The 22,650-nt window shown below is 39.6% G+C and overlaps 1 protein-coding gene and 1 long non-coding RNA gene across 7 annotated transcripts in view; one reads left to right on the top strand and one right to left on the bottom strand.

Moving 5' to 3' along the window:
* The window catches only part of tet3 (tet methylcytosine dioxygenase 3), a 51,604-nt gene extending 41,242 nt beyond the window's left edge, over nucleotides 1-10,362 (top strand). For all 6 annotated transcript variants that reach the window (XM_052596889.1, XM_052596879.1, XM_052596906.1 and 3 more), the window contains 5 exons: nucleotides 333-483; nucleotides 3,216-3,305; nucleotides 3,761-3,898; nucleotides 4,286-4,634; nucleotides 4,925-10,362. In XM_052596889.1, the coding sequence (XP_052452849.1) occupies nucleotides 333-483; nucleotides 3,216-3,305; nucleotides 3,761-3,898; nucleotides 4,286-4,634; nucleotides 4,925-6,645 (2,449 nt within the window). In that variant the 3' untranslated portion in view covers nucleotides 6,646-10,362. The remainder of the gene's footprint in view (nucleotides 1-332; nucleotides 484-3,215; nucleotides 3,306-3,760; nucleotides 3,899-4,285; nucleotides 4,635-4,924) is intronic.
* LOC128013841 (uncharacterized) overlaps nucleotides 1-22,650 on the bottom strand; it is a 42,104-nt gene that overhangs the window by 1,432 nt on the left and 18,022 nt on the right. The window lies entirely within an intron of this gene.

Raw genomic sequence — 22,650 nt, forward strand, 5'->3', positions numbered from 1 at the left:
AATTATAACCTGTTTACATTTTTCAAAAGTTTTCAGAGTCATATTAAAATAATGAAATATTAGGTAATGCAAATCACATTATTGACTAATCATATAAATTCAGTTTAATCACACACTTGCATAAAGGAGATCTTGTAATCAAATATAATCATACATGCTCCCTGTATGTGTCTTTCATAAGATTGTGAAAGCTCCAGATTTAAAATAGATCAAATAAATAAATAAATAGATATCTAATCACTCTGTAATGTAATGTTTTCACAAAGCATCATTTAAGGAAAAGATGTCATCTATTGTTATTATATTAAATTCGTGGTGGATGCCTTTTGCAGTCGAACCTGTGCATGCCAAGGGAAGGACCCAGAAACCTGTGGAGCTTCCTTCTCTTTTGGCTGCTCCTGGAGCATGTACTTCAATGGATGCAAGTATGCTCGAAGCAAAACCCCTCGCAAGTTCAGACTGCATGGAGAACACCCCGAAGAGGTTAGTGTTACATGAAGGTTTTTAATTTAGTATCTGCTCCCATCAGTGTTCTGGTCTGGGTGCCATCCAACTGCTACACTCAGTTTACAGTAAAAGCATTTAAAGACATGGCTGGTTAATTATGTACTGGCAGCTGAACTTGCACCTTGTTTACTAAACAGCATTTTGCTGCATAGTTCTGTTAAAATTAGTGCTGTCAATCGATTAAAAAAAATTAACTAATTAATCGCACAATTTTTTAAAATTAATCGCGATTAATCGCAATTAAAAGACTGAAACTTTTTGGATATGTAAATGTAAAATGTAAATAATTAATGTAAACTCAAGACAAAGAAACTATTTAAATTCAAAATATGATTGTTTATTGGAATTTTTGTTTAACTTGTAACACAGATTTTCTCATGTAAACAACATACCTGCAATAAACCATCAATATCCTCCAAATTAACTGTTGGCTTGAAAGCCATATTTATTACAGAAATAAAAACACAGGCATGTAAGTACCATTTGAATTTCAAAACAATCAATGCCAATAAAAAACAAAAATGATTTCCATGTTGAATTCTAAGTGGACTGCAAAAAAATTCCAAAGTATAGTCATTGCCAGTGCTTTAAGTGGGCCGGTACGCACTGGTACTCAGTACCGCCACTTCCAAATATAGCTCTTGAGCGTACCGCCACCTCTCCGTGCGCCCAGAACGTGCTTGTAGCGTACCTGTACGCTCATTTGGACATCTGTTTTAATAGAGGTTTTAATCTTTTACCTGCACTGCCGATTTTCAGAGCGCCCTTCACAATGCAAGCTTCCTAATTCATCCCACCCAGAGCAGAAACTACATTACCCATTCACCCTTAAGTTATACAAGTGAATAGCGCATTCGTCGCTTTTCCCACTGTTAAGTGTCAACAACTCAACGTGGCCGGAGAAGGTGTGTGAAACTCGTTGTGAGTTATACTAAAGCAAAATCTTGAGTATTTATTGTCTGATAAACATTAAAAACTGTCTGCGGAGGTTGAGTCGTCCTGCAGCCCCCGCTGGCTGTTCATTGGCTGCAGCATCTTTTTTCTAAGTTCTAAAAAAATACCGTAGACGGCAAGGCACAAATTTAGATATTCATTTATCTAATTAATCTATAGCCTATGCACAAAGACAATATGATCTTTTTGTCCCCTTTTTGTTTTAAAGCTTGATGAAGAGAGAGAGTGCAAGTTGCTGCAGCTGAGGAGGACAGGGATGCACGCGTACAGGAGTGATTGACAGTTCGCGGCACCGTGTACAAAAAATACTCCGCTACACAATTATTTCTTTATTTTCGTTTAAGCTTATTAACGTTAGCGTTACAGAAAGGTCTGATTTACGCACTGTTACAGTCATACAGTCATAATGTTTCTTGTGGCAGACTGAAGAGTAATCCGGCAGAGTTTTATACTGAAACTTTCCGTCTAAAAGTCCTTCCTTGGTCTTATCCATATTTCTTTGCACGATGAACATACATAGGCCACAACTGGAAATAAAAAAAACTGCAACCGCGTTAATTGCGTTATTTTATTTTAACGCGTTAAATATTTCAAATTAATCGAATGCGTTAACGCGCTAATTTTGACAGCACTAGTTAAAATACTTTTTGGTTATAAGATTTTCCAGTTTCCCTTGATATTTATTTTAATCAATGTCCGCTGGGCTATTGGAGAAAAATAGGAAAGGGGAGTTGACTTCAGCTATTTAAGTATAAGTATATCCTGACTGTGTGAACATAGGCCTTTACTCTTCACAATAGCCCATGTAAGGCCTGGTTCACACGGGACGATTTTAAAATTGTCGGCAGATTTTCCAAACCTGAGAGACCCCACACACGGCGATAAAAAATCACGGGTCTAACAGTTTTGGTCGCTCCGTGTGTGGTGTGCAGCCACACGGCAATATCAACACATCACACACGAACCGATTTGACTCCCGAGCATTCCCAGGTCAGACGGGAAATCTCGCAAAATCCCTCGAGATCAAACGTGACTTTAGAGTAAACAATCATTGCGGACAAAGAGGATGCAGTGGCCATAGTTTGTGCTTTGTTTTTAACGGGGAAAAAAACATAAGAAAAATAAGAAAAGGCGATGGTCAAAGAGGTGGAGACGACGCGAGCATGGACTATACTTGCTATATCATGATATGGAGATAAGTTGTTGTTTTATCTCATAGAAATGTTGTTACGTACTACACAGATTAATAACCGTTGAAATAAACGTTCATATATTAGTTTCCATTTACTCTGGTGGACTGCAGTTGTGGATGTAGTTATGCCCATCGACTTTATTTGTATTTGTTATATTATATACGCCGGCTGTTTTGATTTTGTTTCCCGGTACTATCACTGCCTCGTCACCTCGCTTTCTGATTGGCTACACGCCACAGTCCACAGGCTGCGTGATTGTTTGTCCTCGGGGGACACCACACACGAGAAGAAATCGGGCAAAATAAATCCAACATGTTGGATATCCCCGATTTGAGATCGGAGTGGTCCCGACATTCTTCCGAGCAGAGGAGATTAGTCTTAACACACCACACACGGCAGGAATATTTGATCAGATTATTTTACGATAATCGGAGCATCCTAAGATTGTCGGAAGGGCTGAATCGGGGCTAAAATCGGCCCAATTATCCTGCCGTGTGAACCAGCCTTAAACGTATTGGAATTGTTTTATTTATTTTATTTTATTTTTTATTTTTTGTACAGGAGGACAATCTCAGGGATAACTTCCAAAACTTGGCCACACATGTGGCCCCTGTGTATAAGAGGCTGGCTCCCCAGGCCTACAGTAACCAGGTTTGTTTTTGGAAATTTCACACTACATTACTTTTACATTTATTCATTTAGATGACGCTTTAGACTTACAATTGCTATATATGTCAGAGGTTGCACGCCTCTGGAGCAACTAGGGGTTAAGTGTCTTGCTCGGGGTGTCTCACAGTGGATTCGAACCTGGGTCTCTCACACCAAAGGCATGTGTCTTATCCACTGCGCCAACACCACCCACATTACCCTGAATGGTACAAATTGTATACCATTCAGGCACATTAAACCAAAAAGCTTTTCTGGTAATTGTGGACTTGTATGTTTGGTGGTGTTTTAGGTGATCAAGAGGTTTATGAATTTAATGCTTCATATCTTTATTTTTAGATAACGAATTATGGTATCAGGAAGTGTTACTGAAATAAACAGAAACTGAATGAATCATTTGTTAATTGAAAATAATGATTTTATTTTTCTGTGTTATTCAGTGTTTAAATGAGAAGATTGCCTCAGACTGTCGGTTGGGTTTGAAGGAGGGACGACCATTTTCAGGAGTCACTGCATGCATGGATTTCTGTGCCCATGCTCACAAAGACCAGCATAACCTCCACAATGGCTGCACTGTGGTATGTTATTAATTATTATTTATGAATATTTGTATCTGTGTAACTAATGTGCGATTATACATAGTAATTTTTTTATAATATCCATATTATTTATGTAGGCATGTATACATGTATGTATTTATTTGTAGGTTAGGCTTTTGCATCATACATATTTTTAAGTGAATGATCTCCAGGGCTGTACTGTGGTCACTGCCTGGGGGCTCCTATGCATTGTAACTTCTAATTTATCATACATTGCAAATTGTTCCTGTACTTATAAATTAAAAGGATACATTGGTCAAAATTAGAATTGTGTTTATGTACAATGGGCTGTAGAAGATGTACCCCATATATTGAATTAATTGCTATTTTATTAAGTGTTACACTTCCAAATTTTGTTATTTCCAGGTGTGCACTCTTACGAAAGAGGACAATCGGAGAGTAGGCATGATCCCAGAAGATGAGCAGCTACATGTGCTTCCGCTCTACAAGATTTCTTCAACCGATGAATTTGGAAGTGAGGAGAACCAGCGTCTCAAAATGCGGACAGGAGCCATCCAGGTGCTCAATAACTTCCGTCGACAGGTTAGAAAACTTCCTGAACCTGCTAAATCCTGCCGGCAGCGTCGGTTGGAGGCCAAAAAGGCTGCATCTGAGAAGAAGAACAGGAAATTGCAGCTTGCAGAAACCCCAGAGAAGACTGTCAAGATGGAGATGCGCCACGTGGAGTCACCTCACCCTCAGCAAGGCAATAAAGGTCAGTTGTTAAATATCAGTTTATCTCTATCTACATAAATCAGTTCATGTTAAATTCTAAAAGGGATTTCAAATAACTTCTGGTTGTTTAAAATAAAAGACAAACCATTGATTTGGCTGAAGTGGGAATATTTTAGATATGTGCTCTTTAGACTCTGTAGTGCCATTATTTGAATGTAATTCGCCATTCCTGTTGAAGATTTTGAACTTGAGCTCTAATCTTATCAAATGGAAATGCAATAACTATAAAATGTATTACTATAAAAATGTTCTTGTTTGTCTGTTATCTAGCTATTCCAAAACAGGAGGTGAAACCAACCATCAAAAAGCCTGTTGACCGCTTTCAGCCCTTCAATGGAGCTGTACATGGCTACCCAGCACTAGGGAACGGCAAGACAACCTCTGATCCACACAGCATGCACAGTTCGTTGTCATACCCTGGAAACTATGCAAGAGGTCGCATCCCTACCAACAGCCAACCTCCTGCACAAAGCCCCGTGAATGGCTTTCACCCCAACCTCCAAGAAATACGCTACGGTTATTACAACTACCCTCCCAGTGCACTTTTTCCTCCTGAGCTCTTGGGATATGATAAACGAGTCTGGCCCAAAGCTGGAGAACCCTCTGCCACACCATTTGACCAGAAACCAGATGTTCAGTGTCTCCAAGCCAGACTGGCGCAGGCCTATCCCAGTCGTCCTGTGCAGTCACAGCAGCAAATGGCTGATGCATCCATTCAAGGCTTCCCACACCCTTCTGAGGTTTCCCAGTCTCCTGTTCCACCCAGTCGTACTCCATCATATGAGCAGACACATCGCTCTACACCCATCATCAAGCAGGAGCCCATGGATGTACCCCTATATGATGGCAGATCGGATGGGCAAGCTCAAAGCTGCCCTAGCACCCCCAGTACCACGCCAAAACCTGAAGGCTGGCCTGGGCACAAAGCAAATGGCAGCCTAGTCCCTCAAGGCTGGGATGGAAATATCAGACCAGGTCCAACTGATTTGTCTTTCACTCCGGACAAGCAGAGGCTCCACCAGCAACACCCACATGAACACCCTCAGTATCTACAGCAGCAACAGTGGAATTCCTATTCCTGCCCTAACTCTCCAATGCCATCCCCTGCCCCATCTCCGTCCCCATCCCTAAACGCAGGTCCATCACCTGCACCCTCTCCACATCCGTCCACCCCAAGACAGTGGGTTAGCCCTGCCCCTAGTCCACAACCTAAAGCATGGGGTCCTTACGGACCCATAGGTTACGGTACTGGTTGTATAAGACAAGGCAACCCTGCTGGTGCTATCCCTGATAAAATGCTTTCCCAAGCAAGTGAGAATTGTGGGTCTGCACCTCTGGGACTCCAGGAGAAAGCCTGGAAATCTGGTGGTGGATCAGCAGCAGGAAGCACACCCTCTCCGGCTCCTGAGGGACGCTTGTTTCCCGATGCACTGCAAAAGTCGGATGGTCAGGCATGTTGGGAGAGTGATGCAGAGACCCAGAGTGAACGTGACCCTGAGGAGGATGAGGTGTGGTCAGACAGTGAACACAACTTCTTGGATCCCAACATTGGAGGAGTAGCAGTGGCTCCTGCTCATGGTTCTATCTTGATTGAGTGTGCCCGTCGGGAGCTCCATGCCACCACGCCACTTAAAAAGCCTGACCGCTCTCACCCAAGCCGCATATCCCTGGTCTTCTACCAGCACAAGAGCCTGAACCAACCCTGCCACGGTCTGGCTTTGTGGGAATCCAAGATGAAAATCCTGGCCGAGCGAGCACGACAGCGGCAACAAGAAGCAGCTCTTTTGGGTCTCTCACAGGAAGATCTTAAGGCCTCTGGGAAAAAACGAAAATGGGCGGCTGGATCACCAAGCCCATCCCCAGGACAAAACAAGGACAAACGAGAGGGTATGGTGACACGGATGGCGCCCACACAGCATACCACCACCATAGTCACAGTTTCACCCTACCCATCCACACACCTCACTGGTCCTTACAGTCGATTTGTGTGAACTCTTGTAGACTGCTGCCCCCTGGAGCCAGAGGTGGGAATAAAAATGATAAGGATCCTTTTACTCCTTTACCATTTGCTTCCCCTCTTCTAGCTCTAAAACCTCTCTCAGGCCACCACAAGAGAGGGAGAATAGAGGAAGGGGCACTTTTTCACTTTTTTTCTTTTACCTCAAATTTTGGCAGCAGTTTGGCAACTCCCCAAACGGACACGCTGTCTATGGTGCTCTCGCTCTCTCCGCCGTGGGAGAGATTTCCATAGCTACCCCTCCTTAAGTGAATTTGATGATCCTAATTATTATTGCTCTATTATCAATATTATTACAATTGCTATTGTTACTGTCAACATTGATATTACAGGTATTGTTATTATATAATGAAGATGACTATTTTTTATTTTAATGTTATTGTTTTTTTCATCTTCTATGATTTTTTTTAACCCCTCTTGACTAAGAGGGACTTGCTTTCTTCATTCTGGCTTGTTCATTATGAACATGAGAACAAGCTAATCAGCATTTTTGTTGCGCTTTTTGCCTCCCCCACCCCCACCAACCTCTTTATTAATGAAGCGCCATCACATCATTGCAAGTCACATGACTGCATCAAGGCATATCTAGAGTATTGGCTCATTGCGCTAGTCACTGAACACGTGACCAAGAAAGAGAGGACCAGACACCAGCTTGGGCCTTTCTGTTTGGTGCCACACTTCATCCCTTCAAATGGTGCTTCTTTTCTGTATTAAGTGTTTCTAAATTTGCCCTCACAATATCGAGGCAGGTGCTGGACCTGGGTGCTCTTAAGCAGCAGATGTCAGTCATGTACAGTGACAGGGACCTCCCAGTCCCGATGATGGCTCAGCCTTCCATCATGCCGTCTGATTGGTGCTGACTCATTTGTCTGCGGTTTCATTGGCCATTCTTCACTACCCATGTGACATTTTTTAGACTAAGTTCTTTAAGGTGCTGATAGTGCAAGCAAAAATCCACCTTAATCAAACCACCCTAGAGCTGCTGATAACCCACCATGGGTCTTATGCTTAAGATTTCCAGAATCAAATAGCTCAAACAGGGAATTCTAAAATCATCAGCCAATTTTTATTGGCTTAAAATTCTGCAATCTCTGCTTGATTCACCCTATATATGTTCAGATTGACTGTAGAGCAGAGAAAAAATAGTTTTTTTGTTTTTTTTTAATAATGACTTGCTTCAAAATTGCCATTATAAGTGAGTATCTATAGATTTGTAACATCAGTGTATCTGGTTGGTTTCAGTCAGAAGACTGTCCAAAACAGACCTACACGGGGTTCCCTTACTGGTTCCCTTAAGTTACACAACCGCCCCTGTACAATTTGAGCATGTCTTCCATGTCCTGATTTATCTGTAGTTACCCATTTGTGATGACTTTTTTATTCTAAGTTGTTATTTTGGGGATATTCTTACCCAATGCTGGTTACACCCACCAGCCTAATGAAAAAAAGAGCACATTTCTTGGAGTTGGTGCTACCATGAGTCTTTTATGCTCCGGTTAAGTTTCCCCTCTCATTATAAGCAGCCCTTTTCTCTCTTTTTGCCCTGAGAGATCACCCACACCTGGAATTATTGGTGCTGATTGGCAATGCGTACAGTTTCAGCTCAGTTGTTTGTGCAAGCTTATGTATAACTACATAATACGTGTGTGTGTGTGTGTGTGTGCGTGCGTGCATGTGAATGGATTCCTAAACATGCACGCTGGTTAGAATGTACGTGTGCCAGTGTGAATGCATGTCTGTGAGCTACATATAGAGAGCAATGCAGGGCTGTTGCTGGTTTACACAGGGCTGTAAGGTGCTTGACACTCACAGAGGAGAGATCCTGGTGCTCATTAAGTGGTCCTAAAGCTCTTTACCTCATGTTGTACCGACACTGGTCCCAGTCACAACATGCTACAAACACACAGGCGCTACAGAATGCAGGCTTGCTGCCTACATCCACATTCGTACCTATTTTTTTTTATTATTATTTATTATATGATAATGATGATGATTATTGTTATTGTGATTGCTGTCATTTTATTTTATTTTTTTTTATTTTTGGGGGGGTTTGATCATTTTAAAGAAATTGTAAATACTGAAGAGAGGATTTTATAAAAGCACTTTTAATCTTGATTTTAATGAGGAAACAAAATAAGAATGGATTATTGACAACTTGAAAACTAGTTTTTGTTTTAATGGAATTTTATTGGGAGAGATAGAAATGTAAATAGTTAAATATTTAGGTAAGATTATTTAACTGGTGAGGGATGATGGCCTAATCATGATTGATTCCTGAACTTTTAGTCTTCAGTTGTCTGTTTGTCAAGCCGTCAACAACAAACCAACAAAGCAGGATGTTTTGTCGGTCTACTCAAGATACTGCTGTCCATCCTTTCGTGAGTACTGTACTTACATCAATACCTCTGTGCTACCATTGTCACCGGCTTCCTTCCCCTGCATCTGATCCACATCTATAAACCATAAACTAATGCAGAACAAAGAAACCCATTGTGAACGTTGACTTATACAGTTCGCAAGGATTCAGGACTCGCTTTTTTAATGAAAGGCAGTGGAAGTACATCACTTTTACATGAAAATTGCCCATAGAACCGAAAAGAGTATCAGGTGTAAACTTGCAGTTTGAAATGTGACCGCTTTCAGTTCAAAACTTTCGGTAGATCATGTGATGCTTATTATTTTGGATTATTTTATTAAATATTGTGTGGGGTGATTCTTACAGAGCTCTGAGTCTGCACTGTCATTGTATTATCTAGATTGTCACTTGCTCATGGAAATGTGAGACATACCCCTCAAGTTTAACAAGCTGAGTTTCAAGACTGCTCTTGAAGCCCTCTGCAGTTTTATTCTCCCTAAATGGCTTTTGAACCCATGGTGCTACCCCTTAGAGTTCACTGTGGAAAAGACTCTCTGCAAACACTGTTGCTAGAGATCTTCTGGCTCTTAAATTGGTGTGTGAACTAGTTTTGAGAGGAAACCTGTATGGTGCTGATCTTTTTTTAATCTTTTTATCTAGTTATTTCTGAAAATTTTCTGATCGCGTTAAAAAAAAAGCAAAAAAAAAGCACTCCATCTGATCCAGTTTCCCTTTTCAGCCATCACCATAAATAACTGAAATGGTACTTGAAGAGCATGATGACAGGTAGATGAATAGGTACTCATGCTTCTGATGTGAATAGACTGTTAATTTAACATTCTGGTTCTACCTGAACTGCCCAGAGATCTGTTTTTAACCATTCTGATATTTGATTCATTTTGGCATTTTGTTGAATATACTCATTCTTTTTACTTAACTCAAGTCTACCTTTTGGCCACAGTGTCACACAAATGCATACAAATACACACAAACACAACACTCTCATATACACACACTACTCTGCCCCTCTATCAGCACTCACTGTTAAGAGTATCAGTCAGGCCCAGTTTTAAACATCAAAGGGACAACATTTCTAAAGAGGAAAAAAGAAAGAAAGAAAAAACTGGCAGCTACATTCCTTAATGAGTTAAAGATTGTTCTTAGTTCTATTTTTCATGTTGAGTATGCAGTATGTAAAAAGTGTTATCTTTTGTTTGGTCTCTCTCCTTGTAGCTGTATGGTGTATTATGTGAATACATAGTGTAATGTGGTAAGAGCCACAATACTGTTTTATGTTCTAAACTAAGAAAAAATGAAATAAAAATCTAGAAAGTTTGTGGCCATGCTTATTCATTTACTGAACCTACTGACTGCCAATCTTGACTTAATTCTGTTTATCATAGATTTGTTTTGCATGAGACATACATTTTAAGACTAAAATTAAAACAAGTCAGTTTTAATGAGAAATCACTTAAAGCCTGTTCAGGACTGCGTCATTTTTTATTTCTTTTTTGGAATAGCAATGAGGTGTATTTTGCTACAAATCCACGAGATGGCAACAGAGGCCCATCAACATGTGTACTCAGACCTATAAATACAGTACAGACCAAAAGTTTGGACACACCTTCTCTAAGAGTTTTCTTTATTTTCATGACTATGAAAATAGTAGATTCACACTGAAGGCATCTAAACTATGAATTAACATGTGGAATTATATATGGAATTATATACATAACAAAAAAGTGTGATAAACTGAAAATGTCATATTGTAGGTTCTTCAAAGTATCCACCTTTTGCTTTGATTACTGCTTTGCACACTCTTGGCATTCTCTTGATGAGCTTCAAGAGGTAGTCACCTGAAATGGTCTTCCAACAGTCTTGAAGGAGTTCCCCGAGAGATGCTTAGCACTTGTTGGCCCTTTTGCCTTCTGTCTGTGGTCCAGCTTACCCCTAAACCATCTCGATTGGGTTCAGGTCCGGTGACTGTGGAGGCCAGGTCATCTGGCGCAGCACCCCATCACTCTCCTTCTTGGTCAAATAGCCCTTCCACAGCCTGGAGGTGTGTTTGGGGTCATTGTCCTGATGAAAAATAAATGATCCAACTAAACACAAACCGGATGGAATAGCATGCCGCTGCAAGATGCTGTGGTAGCCATGCTGGTCCACTATGCCTTCAATTTTGTGTTAATTCATAGTTTTGATGCCTTCAGTGTGAATCTACAATTTTCATAGTCATGAAAATAAAGAAAACTCTTTGAATGAGAAGGTGTCCAAACTTTTGGTCTGTACTGTATGTTGCATCTTTAAAGTGTTGTTGGGTAACTATATATTACTAGGTGAAACTGAACTTGTCTGGTTATTAGTTAGTGCTCAAAACAAAAGGCCCATTAATAAGCAAAAGTTGATGATTATGATGATTAAACTTTATTTAAAAAAATAAAGACAAATCTGCATACAGATTATTACAGTGGTGTAAACAATTAGGCTTGTTATTCAACTATGGCCAATCACGGCATCAACTCACTTTTTTTTTCTTTTTTGCAGCAGCAGAGAGAAGTATCAAAAATGCAAATTCAATAGGTGAGCTTTTTGTTCCATCAGAGTCAAGAGTTTCTGTCGGAGATCAAATAGTTTGTTTGAATTCAAGGCCAAACAAAACATTTCTGAGAGAGAGAGATAGAGAAAAACAAAAAGGCCATAGACAAATTCCGGTTAGTTTATTACCACCTAATTATAGTATAGATGCATATGCAGCTCTGCATTCTATTATTCTGTCTGGAGGTCTTTGCCCATATTGTGTATCAGCTCTCCCTGCTGGACACCTTTGATATAAAATGTTCTACAAGCTTCTAGTCACAATTTTTTTTTCTTCAGCTGCTAACAAGCATCGTTCAATACTGAAGCCACACTTTTCAAAACTATTCACACATTCAGTGGTACAGAAGTCGTTGCTAAACCAACTGTGACTCATTTTTCATTGCTTTCAGACAAAATACATTCAATGACTACATTTCTCAAAATGCAAACACTTTTGCCATTCATCCTCCACAACCTGCAAAACACTAAATATTTTCAGTACATTTCAAAACTGATAAAAATCACATTCAAATCAGAACAATGGTAAACTCTGTCCATTTCTGCAGGAATTATATTAAGATCTAAAATATGAGCAAAATTATTTACTTTGAAATGGAATAATAATTGTTCCAAACACAGCTAACTGCAGACGGCCTATTTGTAGTTTTTTTTTTTTTTTTTTACTGTATAATGAAGAAATCATTATTATTGTTATTACATTCCAGACAAATATTTGTTTGGGCAAGGTGCTAATACTAAAATACAATCTCTCTTTTTTTTTTTTTTTTTTGCATGTGAACGCTGATGAGGTAAAACGACTGATTCATGCTCATTAATAAGTAATGAGCTTTTTCATGTTATGTGTCCAATGTCAAACAGAACATCTGAATATTTTTGAGCTGAATTCTTTGTTCTTACAAACAGAACACTCTAGTCACATTTGATGTGAAGGTTTTTTTTATATATATTTCTACAAGTGCAGTCATTTTCCACTTGTTGTAGATTCTTTGAATAGGACCTTGTACATAAAACCTCTTCAAAAACCACTGGGGTGTAAAAGCGGCATGTTGGAATTACAATATCATTATCAACTGTTGAGTGGGTTCTGCATTATTCAGTGAAATAAAGCATTCATTAAGGTGGCAAGGGTCTGATGCCTTGCTCAAGGGTCTCACCTCAGTTGTGGTACTGAAGGTGGAAGAGAGCACTGGTTATTCATCCCCCCACCTACAATCCCTGCTTACCGAGACTCAAACCCACAACCTTTGGGTTTCAAGTCTGACTCTCTAATCTCTCCAGAAATAGAGATTATATTGCTACATCTTCAAGATTACAACAAATCCCAAGGCAGTGGCAAAAGCGGTGATGAAACTTTAAAGCTGCAGCTGGTAAAGGGTGATAGGATCTTGTTGCAACTAAATGATGACATGATTGCTGCTGTTGGATGTACATATACGTTCTAGCACATAAGGAACTGAGTACCTTTAGATATTGACAAACATTCAGAATATAAGAATACATTGAAAATCATCTAAATTTGCACAGTACTGACGTCAAAGAAAGTGAGAGAAATGGAAGGTTAATCGAGTTTATGTCTAGGGACCTTGCAGAGTCGCTGAATAGCTTTCATCTGCGAAAACTCTCGATATCTTTTCAGACCAAATTGAACATGCTGTTGACTACAGGAGATCTAATATTCAGGTTATGAGCTGAGATCATCTATATAAATGTGGTTGCCTTTGTTCACACTATATAAATGAATTAAATCAGATCCCTTACATGATTTTCATTTGCTACCTTAATGAGACGACATACTTTCATATCATCTGCACAGCAGGGTCAATTTCCATGTCCAGAAGTTTCATGCAACAGTGAGATCAGTGTTTATATTCATGAATTAGAAACTTTAGTGCTTTGACTATGATGGCTCGTGCATGAGAGGCACGTGCACTAACAAGGAGGCTAAAGACCAGCCTCTCAAGTCACTATTGTGCATGCCTCTTGAGATCAGGGGAGTGAGGTTTAGCTGCACAGAACCTACAGCTGCTCTCCGTTACACGTGTGCACAGGGGAAAATATGCATATTTATATCCCTATTCGTGAAAAGTGCAAAGTGAAGGTCTAAGAAAAAAATACAGCATGCAAAAAAAATAGATAGCTCTATGTACAGTAACTTTACTCAACTGTGTGATGAATGGTTTTTACCCCTCCTTCCTTTTCAAATGTAGTTTTCTTTCTGTTTGTTAAAAGCTAATTGACTTATTTTTGGAGACATGCTCCTAGGAGAAAGAACATGGTCCTTAAAATTCTGAATGCTGAGAAGACTAATGAAGACACTGTGAAGGCCAAAGAGGGTTAAAAAATGTAAAGTAAAAAACCTAGCATTTTAATCTGGCTGATATTAGATCAGATTCCCTCCATATTATATACTGTGTCTGTGGTTACCAGTAATTCAGTTAAGCACTCTTGCTATTCTCTTTCTGACAGCAATTATTGGTTGTTTACACTGGAAATGACTGACAGGGGAGTGAGTGCCTTCCGAAAACCCAGTGTAATGACCAGCTCCAGGAATAAAAGCCCAAAGGAAATGGGGCTATTTGTCATTTTTACCATGCTTTTTGAATAGCAGACTAGAATTCAGCTTCTTCAGGTTGAGAATTTAGCATGGGGCTACTAATCTAAAAAGGAAGGTGTATGGTATTGCAAATGGCATTTAATTGGCTATTAATGATGTTTATGCTTTGAAAGGCTTCTCAGTACATTCACTGTGGGATGTTGCTGTGTAATCCATTTCAAATAGATGGCAAAATTGCTTTGGTATATGATTAAGTCTCTAAGTAGGTAATAGGTATATGATTAAGTCTCCATATGGATTTTTTTCAATAGATATATATATATATATATATATATATATATATATATATATATATATATATATATATATATATATATATATATATATATGATGATTGTGGTCAGTATTGTATAATAACAGTCAGGTGACCTTTTGAAGATAATTTTTTTCTTTCTGTCATTCCCTGTGACACTTAGCATCTCACAAATTGCACATGTCCCATCTCGCACGGTTTGTGTTACTGACATGAATGACACCTCATATTGTGCAGCTTGCTGGGGAAAGGTGTGCTTTTTTTAATCAGATTTTTGCCTGGTGGATTTCTTGCATGCCAGAGCTATATCTAGGGACAAAAATATCATAGAGGCTTTGGATGAACTGTAAGAGACAGCCAGGACACTCTAGCATGCTAAACACGCTCTGAACACACTGGGACTTATCTAGAACATGGAAACATCTAGTTTATACATATTTTAGTAGGTTCTCAACATCTTTAAACTTTGTTAGTTAACAACGCTGAAATTACTCAAGTTGAATAACAACATTGTTGTCTTCTTTAGAACTGCTTAAGAAATCATTGACGATGGGCCATTGAATTATTAAAATTATATATAGTGTTGTCTTATTTGTTTGCTTGGTCAGTGTCTTTGTGGATCTTGGTTGTAGCCTGTAAGGACCGCTGAAATAACTGAATAATTTAGCAAAGTGATATTAACTGTAATGAGGTAGACAGACCTTGAACTTCTTTAAAACTCTGCATACACAGGAAAATAACTGCACATTTGTTTCAGAATTAATGAACTAGTTATTACACCTGAGTTATGAACACTGAAATGACTTGAGATGAATCATGTAAAATATGTGTTCAGAAAAGTCTGAACTATATTATTTGTCAAGTATTATCATCATATTCATGTCACGCCTCAGATTTAGGCCCCCAATAAAACTGCTTTGCATGTCCAGTGTCTAAATTGTACATTTGGAAATGTAGTTGCAAGACAGTTGCTTTAATGCTTTAATACAGGCTGTTTCAAAGCAGCTTAGTAATAAACAGGAAAATAACAGAATGTCCTCCAATTATATTTTGTCTCATACTTCAGAAGTTCGTATCATTGTAATTTCCTTTGTTTATTAATGTGAAGCGGTTTTGAAACAATCTGTAATGTATAAAGTGCTGTAGAAATAAAGCTGACTTAGTCACTGGACAAGCAAAATAGTTTCATTAGGGCCCCAAATCTGATGCCTGACATGAATGTGATGATAATACTTGACAAACAACATAGTTTGGACTTTTCTGAACACACATTTTTACTGCTAACTCAACCAATGAGACGGAAGTCCGGACAGACTCTATTACCATGTGAACTAATGTGCATGCCATGTGCACTTTTACATCCAGATAACCCACATAGCAAGAGTTCTCTCTGTCTGTTTCTGTATTAATTTTGATTAATTTATGGCCTCTTTTCTTAAGTCATTTTTATTCCTGATTTGGGTCCTGCATTTTGGTTGCTTTTATCAGACACATTCAGCAGAGCTCAATGAACTTTTACTAATGAGGTGATGAACTGAATTCGTTGAATTAGATAGAAGAGACATTCAAAATGTGAAGTGCTGAGGTTTCCCAAGAGCAGGGTTGAGATACTCCTCAGAACAAGCATGTTATTTTACTGTTGAAAGGCAAAGGATTTTAATGGCAGATAACATTTCTTTTTTGTTGTTGTTGTTGATATTCAATTCTAAATCTCTGCAATTCTTCTGTTGATGCAGACAAAAGAAAATGCTCTTCCAGACTGCACTATTCCTCATGCTGGTCCAACAATGCAATGCCAAATTATTTTAGCTCTTTACTAGTAGTCTGAATAGATGATGAGAGAAAGGAGTGTATATACAGTATATATATATATATATATATATATATATCGACTTTGATTGGCTGATAAGAGTGGGAAAGTGCTAATAAAACTCCTCTAATGTTTCAACATTTGTATTTCTCAGGGAGTGTCATGGTGGACACCCAAATCCACAATTTAAAAATAATACTGTTTTTGTGTCACGGAATGTAGTTTTAAGAATCTTTAAGGCAATAATTTACTTGTTTAGACTTCAAATATGATTAAGATAAAGGTTAATTAAGATAAAGCCTATCTGAAATTTTTTCGGAGATGTGAGCTTCAGGGCATCAGTGTCCATTCAGAGGGGTTTAAAAGACACTCCGTTGGTGTTTTTCTTATGTATTTATAAACTCGTGCCGTCAAACTGTTGTATAAAACACAATATCACACTCGTACTTGTGAGAAATGGCTGTATATCCTTACGCTGTGATTTTCTTTCACAGCCGAAGGAAAGAAAAATAAATAATGCTGAAAGGATATATAACAAGGAAGGTATATAATAGACTATTAATGACTGGTTGCATAATGACAATTGTTTTCTATGCAGTGTGGTGTAGCGCTTTTTTCCCTTTCCTATATAGATAGATAATGGTGCGCTCTGAGTTCGTATGAATAAACTTTGGTTTATCAACTATTGTGAGCTAAGTGTTATTTACTCACTTCAACTTGTTCTATGTAACTGTGTTTGTTACTTAGTTCCTTGGGTCCCTTAAACTTTAAAATAAATTCAAATAAAAATGAATTAGAATTTAACTTCTGTAAATAAATCAATTGTTTTACCAATCAATGAAATATCAATGTATATTTATATTTCCTTTTTAACTCAAATAATAATAAACTGAAAACACTCAAGTAGACTGTAAATAACAATTTACTGGATAAAAGGTAAAATGATCACGTTTCAGGATTTTTTCCAAATGTAAAATAAAATTATTTAAATAAGCAATATGAATTTCACAAATTCACACAAATGAATAAAACAATAAAATCAAGTACACATTTCACATTCACTCTTTTTGTAAATGGATATTTGTTCCCCTCTGTTGTTATACTTCAAATTTGAGTCATCAAACTCTTACTCAAACTTAATAAACTCTTCAAACAAATACTAAGCCGGCAATATGAGCTCACACTTAACCTCAATCAATATGAAAGTTCGTTATTTTCACGTTGCAGGCCTGTTTGATGCTGGGGTACGTTGTGGTCAACAAATAAACAAACGACCGCTTCACTCAACACTGAGCAACAAACAAAAAAAATAAAAATACCTTGAACCATCCAATCAGAAGAGCGTGTTTCACCTCACGAGGTTAGATGTCCGTCAACTCCACTATCGCGGCGATTTCCTTAAGGCCAAAGGAATTCCGAGCACTCACGTTAGCTCACAAGTCATCTGTAATCATCCTCATCTGAAACTGCCACGAATCCTCATGCTGACGACTCGCCAACTAAACACACAATCCATCCGAGCAAGATAGACACTGTTCAGTCTCTATAATTAGTCCATTCGCTGCATTAGTAAATGGAGGCTGGAATTAACACAACCAGAAATATTTTGAGGATAAATAATTCTTACCCGTCTCTGTAGTATCAGATTCTGTTCTCATTCCGACAACACCTTAACTACATAAACTATTGTAACACATTATAGCATTAGTTACACTATATATTTTGTGAAACAATATAACACCAGATGATCGCACGCTCTTCTCCCTCGTGCTCTCCCAATTCTTCCTCGTTCAACTTTGCCCTCAATTATTCCCGCCCCCTTCACCTTAATCTAGAGCATAGATTGGACACCCCACCCGTGGACAAGTGAATATGATTGGATAAACAGAAGAAATATAAAAATACAAAAATAAAAATAATATCAACTTAATTAACATGGAACTTATCCAAAACCATATACATTTATGAAATGCACATATGTATATATATATAAAAAAAACACTTCGTAAATTATTACACTGGGTTACACCCTCCCCTTTCCAATTGTCTGAATGTCCTCATCAGACATTTAAATCAAAATTTTAGGGTTGTTGTTCACTGGTTGTTCATTTAGTTATTTTAACTCTGACCTAGTCTTATAATGACCCCTCTATGGACAATTTCAATTGGGTGGTCACTACTTCTTCCTGGTTCGTCATAAGTGAGTCTTATAACAGGCTTCACAGGTCTCTTACTATGGGCTCTCTGACTAGGAGGCATAACCGCTTTTGGTTTTGTACACTTCCTTTCAGAAACAGTCACAGTGTCTGATTCAACTTCTGAGTCTGACTCAGATTCAGCAACATTATCATTTTCAGTCCACTCTTCCTCAGCCTGATCACTTTCCTCATGACCAGTATCATCAGCTTCTTGCTCATTTCCATCGCTATCAGGAGATCTGTCCCTGGTCCTCTTATTTTTCAGCAACTTGTGCACATATTTCTGGTAAGGCACATTAACCCTTTCACATTCTGACTCTGAGGATTCTGTCATCTCAAATAAGTGATTTTGGGTTTCTTTTTGCACTTTTTTGTGTGTTTGGTTTGAGTTTGAATGTTTTCTTGTCTTTTCAGGTAATGCATAACCTGGACTCTCCAGCATTCTCACAGACTGTCCAATCGGTAAGAGGTGATCTCGATGTATAGTTTTGACTCCTCCACCACGTTCAGGTTTCACCTTATACACTGGTAAGTTAGGCATTTTGTCAACTACCAGATATGGCAAAGAACTCCATCGACTCTGAAGCTTGTGTTTTCCTCTCAGTCCCAGATTCTTCAACAACACTCTATCACCAACATCCAAGACCTGGAATTTAATGCTGCTGTCATAGGCTCTTTTGTTTCGTTGATGCACTTTGTTTGAAGCTTCTGAGGCTAGTTGATAAGCTTCTTTTAAATCTTTTTTCAGCTTGGCGACATACTGAAAATGTTGTCTTTCCTCTGTTCCTTCAGCAGATGTTTGGAAACAAAGATCAACAGGGAGTCTTGCTTCCCTTCCAAACATTAAATAGTAGGGAGAGTACCCTGTAGCATCACATTTCGTGCTATTATAGGCATGAACCAGATACCCCACATGCTGACTCCACTGACGTTTTTTCTCATGTCCCAAGGTTCCCAACATCGAGAGCAAGGTACGATTAAACCTCTCAGGCTGAGCATCACCTTGAGGGTGGTACGGAGTGGTACGTGATTTTCGAATCCCCAACAGAAGCAAGAGCTCTTTGATTAAATTACTCTCAAAGTCTCGCCCTTGGTCGGAATGGATCCTCCCAGGTAAGCCATAATGCACAAAATACTTGTCCACTAAGATCTTTGCTACAGTGCGAGCTGTCTGATTCCTTGAGGGAAACGCCTGGGCGTACCGTGTAAAATGATCTGTGACTACCAAGATGTTACTTATTCCTTTTGAGTCGGGCTCAAGTGAGAGGAAATCAATGCAGACCAGATCCATCGGTCCATTGCTGGTAATTTGGTGCAAAGGAGCTGCTTTACTACATGGTGTCTTGCGAGTAATACACTCCCCACAATTCTTTATGTATTGTTCCACCTCGCAGGCCATTTTGGGCCAGTAGAATCTACTCCTGATGAGATCTGTGGTTCTTTCTACACCCAGATGACCCATGTCATCATGCAACAACCTGCACACATCCTCCCTGAATTCAGTAGGTAGGACAAGTTGGGAAACTTCTTCTCCAGAGGGTGTTTGACTGCAGCGGAAAAGCAAACCTTCTTTAATTAGAAGCCTATTCTTCTCACGTTTCATAAGCCACAACTCAGAATTCACCTTTACCTCAGTAGGCCACGTCCCTTGCTTTAAAGCTTCAATTACTTTCCTCAGGACAACATCATTCTTTTGGGCTCTTGTCAAATCAGCTATGGATTTCTGCTCCAAGAAGTCACATTCCAGTTGAACAGGGAAAGCATACACATCAGGAATACACTCAGGTGAGGCTGCTAGTTGCTCTACATACCTAGGTGATTTGCTGAGCTTTAAGTCAACATGAACTTCCTGGCATATGGCCCTTACATCGGTCTCAGAGATGCTTTGCCAACCCTCTCTTATTTCCTCATCTGCCATATTACGGGACAGTAAATCTGCATCAGTATTGTTCTTGCCTGGTCTGTACAACACATCAAAGTCGTAGGTGGATAGTGCAGCCAGCCAACGATGTCCAGTGGCACTGAGTTTAGCTGTCGTAAGAACGTACGTAAGTGGATTATTATCCGTACGTACTGTGAATCTAGCTCCATATAGGTAATCGTGGAATTTATCCACGACCGCCCATTTCAAAGCAAGAAATTCCAACTGGTGTATAGGATATTTCTGCTCTGAATTACTCAGTTTTCTACTAGCAAATGCCACAGGCTGCAGACCAGATGAATGCTCCTGATATAATACAGCACCTAGCCCTTTTAGACTGGCATCTACATGCAAAATGTAGGGTTTGCAGGGGTCTGCAAAAGCTAGGACTGGAGCATTAGTAAGACACTGAATTATCTGCTCAAAGGCATCAGAGCATGACTGGTTCCATCTGTCTCCGAAAGGCTCCGACTCTTTCAAGTAAGCCTTAGATCGATCTTTTTCCCACTTTTTACCTCGCTGGGTAGGGGCATAACCTTTCGTAAGCTCAGTAAGAGGTCGGACAATCGCAGCGTAGTTGGCTATGAACCTACGGTAATATCCGCAGAAGCCAAGAAAAGATCTCAAGGACTTAAGGTCTGTTGGTTGCGGCCATGTGCTGACTGCCTTGACCTTATCAGGGTCTGTAGCAACGCCTTCGGCAGAGACTATATGTCCAACATATTTGACCTTGGTCTGGCAGAATTGGCATTTGTCCAATGACACTTTTAGTCCCACTTGTGCTAGTCTGTCCAAGACCTTCAGAAGTCTTTCTTCATGCTCTTCCAATGACTTCCCAAAGACAATCAGGTCATCCAGGTATACAAGGACTTGAATCAGATTCATATCCCCCACAGCTTTTTCCATCAAGCGTTGGAAAGTCGCGGGTGCCCCAGTAATGCCCTGTGGCATACGCTCGAATTGATAGAATCCTAAGGGGCATATAAAAGCAGTTTTTTCCTTATCCTCTTCAGACATAGATATTTGGTAATAACCACTTCTGAGGTCAAGGACGGAAAACCATCTACTCCCTGATAAACAGTCTAGTGCATCGTCAATGCGAGGAGTAGTATACTGGTCAGGCACTGTACGAGCATTAAGTGTGCGATAGTCGATGCACATTCTTACACTTCCATTTTTCTTTCGGGCGATAACAATAGGGGAGGCGTAGGGACTTCGTGATTCCTTGATGATGCCAGATTTCATAAGCTCTTGAATGTGTTTCCGAACATCATCAATATCCGCAGGAGCCAAACGCCTAGAGCGCTCACGAAAAGGCCTAGAATCGGATAGCCGAATATGGTGTTCCACTCCTTTCGCCAAACCCACGTCCCACTCGTGTAGTGAAAACACAGAAGCTCTTTCCGACAATGCCTGCCTTAACCTCTGCTTCCATGTCTCAGGAATTGGGGAATCTCCAAAGTTAATGAGGTTTGTATCAAACTCTCCTGTCTTTGGGGTGGATATTACTGGTTCTGCAGAATACAAGTGACCAACCACTGTTCCTACTGGAATCACTGTGTCCTTCAGGGATTCATTGTGCATCAGTACTGGAAAATGGTGAACATCCATTTCAGAATGTGGCACTACCATGGGCTGCAGTAACACTCCAACTGGCAGAGTGGCATCTGGAGAAGCCTCTACCAACAGAACCTCTTCTCCTAATGGTTCATTTAACTCTACATTACAGATTGCCACACAATCCCCTCCAGGGGACAAGGACAAAGGGCCGGGACCAAGCCACCTTACACTGCCCACTCCTTCGTCTTCACCAGAGATCCTAGCAGGGTCACATGACAATTCTTCGGAAACTGAATCCACATTTATGCCCAATGTCTGTGCAATGTCCACTCCAGCACTTTCTCTACACAAACGAGCCAAACGCTTGAAAAGGTTAGCGTTGGTACCCAAACTAACTGGTGTTTGATCTGGACTACATGGTCCCGGGCAGATTAAGGCCAAGACTGAAAGGGTTTCATGAGTTCCTGTGATTTTGGCAGGGAACTCAACATCTACCATCACATAACCCAAGTAAGGGTAGCTGGACTCACTTAAACCCCAAATTGCCAAACCTGTGACTGGGTGAATTGGAACATCAGACAGATGCTGCTTGTACCACGCTTCGAAGATGATGGTTACTTGTGAACCACTGTCTAATAAGGAATCACATTCATGTCCGTTCACCTTTAG

The sequence above is a fragment of the Carassius gibelio genome, chromosome A5, assembly GCF_023724105.1.
Source record: "Carassius gibelio isolate Cgi1373 ecotype wild population from Czech Republic chromosome A5, carGib1.2-hapl.c, whole genome shotgun sequence".
NCBI lineage: Eukaryota > Metazoa > Chordata > Actinopteri > Cypriniformes > Cyprinidae > Carassius > Carassius gibelio.